This window comes from Talpa occidentalis, unplaced genomic scaffold (genome assembly GCF_014898055.3).
Source record: "Talpa occidentalis isolate TD23 unplaced genomic scaffold, MPIMG_talOcc4v2.1 talOcc4.3, whole genome shotgun sequence".
Taxonomy (NCBI): Eukaryota; Metazoa; Chordata; class Mammalia; order Eulipotyphla; family Talpidae; genus Talpa; species Talpa occidentalis.
The window spans coordinates 3,211,912-3,219,804 of record NW_023603184.1 but is presented as its reverse complement, the minus strand read 5'-3'; the positions used below and the strand labels follow the sequence as shown (position 1 = coordinate 3,219,804).

Below are 7,893 nucleotides of genomic sequence, written 5' to 3'. Positions count from 1 at the left end.
ATAACTTAATAAGGATTAAAGTTTCTTTTTGATTAATGATGATGGACAGAGGCATGAATGAAAATTATATCTCTAGAAACTACATTATATGTAGATTGTGATATACATTCTAAAAAAGATTTCACACTAAAATGTTAGAAATGAAAATGATTAATAGAGAAATATAACACAGGGAGTCTACATTCATAAGATCTTAACACTTTGCTGAGAGCACAGAATATTAAGGTTGATGTTTACTCATTCACTGAGATTCTCCATTTCAATTTCCTTTTCACTCTTCAATTTAAGAGGAAACAAACCATAGTTTCCCTAGTAGATCTAATTATAAATTTCCTCAGAGTGAATCAGATAAGGGAGGAAAAAATTTCCTCTCTTCATTGCTATTTATTTGTTAAAGTTTTACTGAGTTATTTCATCTTCTTTTATCCTTTTATTCATTCACTCAGTAATGTCATAAACCAGGCATTATGCTGCCTCATATAAACAACTATTAGCTAGCATGCAAGTATGCTATAAGTATGGGGTAACTATTGAATAAATTGAAGTTCCTATCTGATATTTAAATTTTTTATTAATTTGAGTTATCACATGTTCTAATGGGTTAACACTTGAAGATGGTGACATGTGTACAAAAATTTTGGAAATGTAATGTAACCTTGTTAGTTACCATCAAAAGCTTCATGACCCATTGATTTTATATCCTTAACACAGTGTGATAGCAAAGTGTTACAAGCAACATATTACCATTAGTTAAGATACATAACAAATTTACTAAAAGAAAATTTCTTATATTTTAGTTATAATGAACTAACATTTAGGCACATATACAAAGACACATATTATGCTTGTACATACATAGATATACACATAAATATCTGTGTGTAATGTGTGCATGTATATGTATGTATGTATGCATATATATATATAGATATATATATATATATATATATATATAATGCCCAACAGAGCCCTGTTCAATAAATAGCAATGTCATCATTTTTTTACCTTTCAGTCATCATTGTGTAACTGTGCCAGCTGTTAAGAGCATGGATGAGAAAGTTATCCTCCAGTTATCTGTCATTAATATACTTGTTTTGTTGACTACCCATTTCTGTCAGGTTCCTCATTCATAAAATATGGATAATTATGGTGCTTACCTCTTTGGATTGTTACAGTGATTACTCTTTAAAACCAACATATTTTATTATTTTTCATATTTACACTTGGTAGAGAAGCTTATGAATAAAACACATAGATAAAGATGGTAAAAGTAAGCCCTAATTTTGTTAGGATATTCTGAATGTGCAAATGGTTTAAGTTTTGTCATTTCCTTATACCTGTTTCTACTCCATAACATGTAAAATCTATCATGAGAGCAGTTAATGTTTTTGATTCATCATGTAAATGCTTTTCTTTTAAATTAATATGGCAGATTTAGCAAACACTGGAGTATATGTGTGTGTGTATATATATATCTCCTCCCCTACAAATTTTTGATGAGGTCATCCAGAATGTCCTCTAATCCCTTCCTCAGTTGAATCAACTTCAATCTCCAGGCACATTTATTTGTCATCTGGAAATGTTTTCCTACTACACAATTTTCTAATGGCATTTTTCATCTGGGCATTTCGCAAGGTATAGATTAAGGGATTTAACATGGGAGTTATCATAGAGTAGAACACAGCAACTGCTTTATCAATGGGTAATGCCACTGCCGGTCTCAGGTACACAATTATGCAGGGCACAAAGAACATGATGACTACTGTGATGTGGGAGACACAGGTGGAGAGGGCTTTCTGCCTTGCCTCTGCACTCTGGCTTTTTAGGGAGTGCAAAATAACGACATAGGAGACTATCAAGAGGAGAAAGTTCAACAGACAGATGAACCCACTGTTGGCAGCAACAAAGAGTCCTAGGGCATGGGTATCCGTGCAGGCCAGATTGAGCAAAGGATTCAGATCACACATAAAGTGATCTATGACATTGGGGCCACAGAAGGGCAGACGGAAGATGAAGAGGATCTGTATGGCTCCATGAAGAAAGCCTCCCACCCACACTACTCCCATTAGCACGTCACACACCTGTTGTTTCATGATGGTTGCATAGTGTAAGGGCTTGCAGATGGCCACATAGCGGTCGTAGGCCATCACAGTGAGCAGGATGACCTCAGAGCCGCCTAAGAAATGATCCGCAAAGACTTGGGTCAGGCATCCGTTGAACGGGATTGTCTTGTTTTCAAAGAGTGAATCTATAATAAGTTTAGGAGTACTGACAGAAGTATAGCAGGCATCAATAAAGGAGAGATAGGCCAGGAAAAAATACATGGGGGATGCTGACAATGAGCTGGCAATGATGGTGACCACAATGAGCAAATTTCCTACCACAGAGGTGATGTAGATGAGGAAAAACACAACAAATACAATTTTCTGCATCTTTGGATCCTCTGAGAGCCCAAGTAGAACAAATTCTGTGACATTGTTTCTAGTCTCCATATATATTTGAATACTTATTACATTACCTGAAAAAGAAATTATGTGTTAGTATTGCAATGCTGAATCTGTTAAACTTATTCATTCTAATAAATGTTAAATGCCTGGATCCCATTGGATTTTGACTTTTATGATGTTTTGGATTCTGGGGTTTTTTAACTAAAAAAATAGTTCTAGTTTTTGAAGAAGACTCAAATTGCCTCCCAAGTGAAATATTTGATAAAAGTATATGCATGAGGAACATTTGTTATCAAATAAGTAAGATGCAATGTGTACCTGTGATTATCTGAGATAACAGCCTGGCATGAAAGAGTGGATTGTATACACAGTGGCAGGTTAGTCAGGAAAGGGATATTATATCATTGTAATATATATATATATATATATATATATATATATAATATCAATGATACTATATCATTGTAAAGTTAATAAACTTTTCTTTATTCCTAGGAAATAGTAAACCATGGTTTAGAAATTGAGAATACGTGTGGAAACATGAAGAGAAATTTAAAGAAGGGAAACCATGGATATAACTTCACTAAAGGTCTCTGCATAATTCTGAGTGAAGTGGGCTCAAATTTAGGAAGGCAGAGATAGAAATTCCAGTTAGGAGGTTATTTATAATAGTTGATATAAGGAAAATAGGACTTTGGTAATGTAAATAAGATGAAGTATATAGGAGCATCTGTAAAAGAACTGAAATGTATTTGACTCAATCCAATAATTTCATATATATATATATATATATATATATATATATATATAGTTAAATGATTGATTGTTATGTGAAAGATCAAGTGTCTCTCACGTATGATTCTGTACAAGACTGATAGAAATCACTGTGGCTGGTATCACTTATCCATTTTGCAGATGTGAAAATAGTCTTAGATTTGTGTTGACAATAATATTAAGAATTACATTACTTAAACCATAAAGAGTGTATTCCAAGTGTCCCAAGAGCAAGCAGAACCAAGATTAGGTCAGAAAATACTTTTTAAACTTTCTTTCCTCAAAATTCTTCCGCATGCCCCAAATTGCTATAATTAACAATATTGAACTATAAATGGCCTTCTTACATGAACCATAATAATTATAATTACTTTATTACTACCTCAGACACAAATGCAGATGAGCTAATTTCAGAGTAAAAAAAAATACCCAAAAAAGCAAAGACATACACACAGGCACATTTGAACAGCCAAAAATCAAGTCAAATGTGGGATGGCATTCATTGAAAGTTCCTTTTATCTTGGCTTCTCCCTCTGACCCAGGTCTCACTACTCCAATCCCCCTCCAAACCATTGGTTCTTATCTCTTCCGCAATAGGAAATGATTATTTTTGAAAATGACAATTTTGAAAATGACTATCACAGTGGTCAAGTGCTTTGGTTTGAAAAGAAAAAAGACCAATTTAAAACTTTATTTTTCTGTCTGTATGTTCTTTTTATATGGGGGGACATTTAATAACATATAACATATTTTTGCCCCTCATCTATAAAGCAACATTAATACCTACCTCACAGGATTTTATATTAATAAGGAAACATATATGAATATATCCATGGCTATGTAAACACATATGGATTTTCATCTGTATTTTTTTGTGTGCAGGTACACCTAGGAGAGAGAAAAAAATTACATTTTGAGTAATAATAGTCAGAAAATGTTAACAAATCAGTAAGGTCAGAAAGAAACATCTTCAATATAATTGTGCACTTTCTATGTGGGAAATGTATTTAAATTTCATTTTTGATGAGTTTTGATTACTATAGGGGGTATCTCAGGGTGTCTCATGTCAAGGAACTGGAACCTACAATTTACTTAATCTCCATGGCCAAGTTTTCATCTGTCAAATTGTAATAGTTCCAACTATCTTTTGAATAATTGGGGTGGGGATGAAATGTTTTATCACGCACTTAAAGCACAATAAAACATAATTACTACATGGAAATTAACAATGTTTAATAAAAATCAGCACTATTAAAAAATCTTACCTTCTAGTCTTAAAGAACTTAATGCTGTTTGGGAATGTTCACAAATAATCCCAACTTTAAACTGACCTTTGGCTAGTAGATCCAACATGAAAGAAATATCACACTTGGAATGAGAGTATTTTGATAATTCAAAATCAAATCAATAGTTGTTATGAAGGCTGTCTATAATCACAACTTCCCTTCTAGATTAAATCCTCAGAACATTTCCTAAAAAAAGTAGCATTTGAATTTAGAAGGGATTTGTTGGAAGCACTGGAGAACTGCTGCAGGTGGCTCTGGTCCCACAGTCAAGGAGCAGAAAATGTGCAGCAAACACATTCACATGTGTCATTTAGCTCAGGAGGAATCTTGCTCTTCAAAACGTGATCAGCCAAAGTAAATTCCAGCTTGCACTGCATGGGTATTTAAAGAGATTCCCTTTGAAACTCTTAAAGGGAGATGCTTCTTCTTCTCTCAGGAATTAATTATCTCCTTTGATGGAAAGACTTTGACTTAGAAGCAGGTATTCTGGAGAGACAAGTTTGAGAAACACCCATTTTTGAGTGGGGAATTGTATTCCCTACACTTGAAACCTGAACACATGGAGCCTCATTTCTCTCTGTGAACACAAGTTTCTAAGACATCTGAGTGTCATGTGACTAGCAAGGTGACATAATTTCAAGTGGGGACATCTGATGTAGCCCCCATGTGTATTCACATGGGTTTTCTTATCAATGTTAAGCCTTTTCTAGTAACCCACTAACAATTGCTTAAGAGCTAGAGCTATGAGACTAAACTTAATGGCAGCCACTTTAAAGTACTTTACTGCGAAATGCTGTTTTGCACATTCATCTGAGGAGTGCAGAAGTCAACAAAAATGTGCGTCCCTTTTAGTTATCTGTAGGACTCACAGTCTGGTTAGTGTGAAATTCTAGGCACCATTACAAATGTAGAGAGTAATCTACAACACAAGAAGAGAGTCCAGGCTTTCCACAACTTTGTCAATTTGTATCACTGATGTTTTTCTTTCCCCAAATCATGTTTACTGAGGGAAAGTGGGTTTACATACTTCATCTGTTTCAGGGTTTATAGGTTGAAACCTCTACAAATGTAAATTTTCATGCCTCGCCCACCACCAGTGTACCTGCAAGTCTCCACCATGTCTTATAGGCCCCTTCATCGCACCCCCATGTCAATTGCCACAGTTTTGTAATCATATGTTAAGAGTTTATTATTGATTTGGTCTTGACTGATCTTTTTTATATTTTCTCTATATCTCTCAAATAAGTGAGATCCTTTGCAGTGTGCAAGTTTGGGTTTCCCTAGGGTGTGCCTTAGTTTTATATTAACAAAATAATCCCAATTATTCTCTATCTGTATCTGTTACCCTATGTCTCTATATTTGTGGCTCTGTAGTTTTCCATATGAGAGATTGAATGGCTGGATTTGGAATTCATGAGTCCTAGAAATTCCCCTTCAAATCACAGAGACAGAGCTTAGTTTCTTCTTGTTACAGAGAAGTACTCAAAAGCCTGCTTTTTATTATTAAAACTTTCTAGATAGCCTAATTTCTATCTATATTCTTATGGTAGTTTCTTAAGTTTAGTCACTATATTTGATGTGATTGTGTCATTTAGTGTTGCTAAAACTATTACAAATTGTGCTGTGCCATTTATTGCTTTCCTTACTTTCATTTATTCTTTTTCCTACCTCATCCCATATTTTCTTGAATGCTTACCTAATAATATTACAAGCTACATTAGATTCCTGCTATCTGCAGAAAGCTGGAAGGGTACGGAACAAAGTTTCCTAAACTATGCTTGATTATAGACTTTCTGGGCCTCCAGGGAAATAGTGCCTGAGACAAGTAATGCAAAAGTGGAAAATAAATACTCAAGAGGACCAAGCACTTCAACTTGGACAGTGGTTTAACCACATTGGTCTGGGTCTGTGTATAAACACTTTGGGAATACAGTTACTCAGGCTTGTTCATTATCACTGAAATTTATATTCTGTTCTGAACAAAATTTTCTTCAGGTGTAGGATAAAATAGATATTGCTGGGACCTCAATAGTTCTGCAGATTTTTAAATATGCATTTCACTTATCTTTTTAGTGTAAGCTTGTATTTTGGTGTCAAGTATGCATTCAAAATTCATAGCCTGCTTTCCTGGGGCAATTTACATCACATCTCTGATAGTTTTAGTGAACTTTTGAAGTCCATTTCTCTGGAAAACCTTTAGAAGGATAAGTGATATTTCTGAAACTTTTTCTAAGAACACATTTGGATAGGTTTGAATTTCTACTTTGTAATTTGCTGCATTTTGCTTCTTTGCGACACTGAAGGCAATGGGCAGAATGAGCATCTGAGGATGGAGGGTTCCCTGGTGAAGCCACAGAGTCCCTGACAGTCAGTCAGATCTGATGACCAGAGATTCTGCCACAACACCTTGGTTTGGGAAGGGTCACCCAGCCACAGACAAATGGCATGCTTCTTGTTCTTGCGTATGATTTCATTCTGAAGACTATTACTTTTCCTGTAGCATAGATAATTTGGTTGACATAAAAATGTATTGGCATACTTTATTTTATTGTGAATTATTTACAAGGAGTTTCCACTTAAGAAAAGGAGAGTTAAGTAAAGATTTTTTCAAGTTGGCAGGGACTTTGTGCCTCAAATTCATCCTTGCATACATTCCTCCATACTACTTTTAAGAAATAGATGGATTTTTGCTCCAACAACTAACACCTATGAAGACTTCCGGATATTCCAAAACACCTTATATACTAAAATAGCCTAGTTTCATCTGAGTCATCTAAGGTAAGTTCACAACATGGTCCATTCTCACAGACTAGGAGAATGCTGGGATATATGGTTGAAATTTCTATACTTATTTGGACAACATTACCCAAATGCATGCATAATTTTTACCCAAAAGTAACAAATGAATGTATGAATTGACTATTTTATTTTAGTAGTGCAAAAGGATCAGGCAAGTGATGACTATGAAAAAAGACTTCAAATGCTAAGCTATCATCAAACAATGGGTTTTTACTAAGATTGCTGAATTTACTAATAGGTTGTTGAATCTGAAGTTTCCCTGATAGAACTTATTAAATCCATGTTATAAGTATTCTTGTTTTTCTTTGTTTTTCTAATGGATTTGTTTGTATGTATGTACATAACAATTTCTGTAGTTGTTAAACAATTTACTCAAAGGAAAAATGTAATAAGAGTGTAGCGAAGTGTTTTACCATGCATGTAATGGGGTATTTAAAATTATCCCATGTATTCCTCATTACATTTTGAACTATGTAATGATATTTTCAATGCATAGAGGAGGAAAATGAGCCTTAAAAACAGATTTCAATATTAGCTTCGGGACCATGTCAGTTATTTGTTTCACCTACCTCAAAATTTTTATCTCC

At 34.3% G+C, this 7,893-nt stretch overlaps 1 protein-coding gene across 1 annotated transcript; it reads right to left on the bottom strand.

The window, feature by feature from the left end:
• Nucleotides 1–1,435: 1,435 nt before the first annotated feature.
• Nucleotides 1,436–2,504, bottom strand: LOC119254464 (olfactory receptor 4C46-like). Its single transcript, XM_037521565.2, has one exon. It carries the CDS (start codon nucleotides 2,490–2,492, stop codon nucleotides 1,563–1,565), a length of 930 nt encoding a protein of 309 aa, XP_037377462.1. The 5' UTR covers nucleotides 2,493–2,504; the 3' UTR covers nucleotides 1,436–1,562.
• Between the last annotated feature and the right edge of the window lie 5,389 nt (nucleotides 2,505–7,893).

Bases quoted from the DNA above. Each gene is read 5' to 3' on its own strand.
- LOC119254464 (XM_037521565.2), bottom strand. From the start codon at position 2,492: ATGGAGACTAGAAACAATGTCACAGAATTTGTTCTACTTGGGCTCTCA.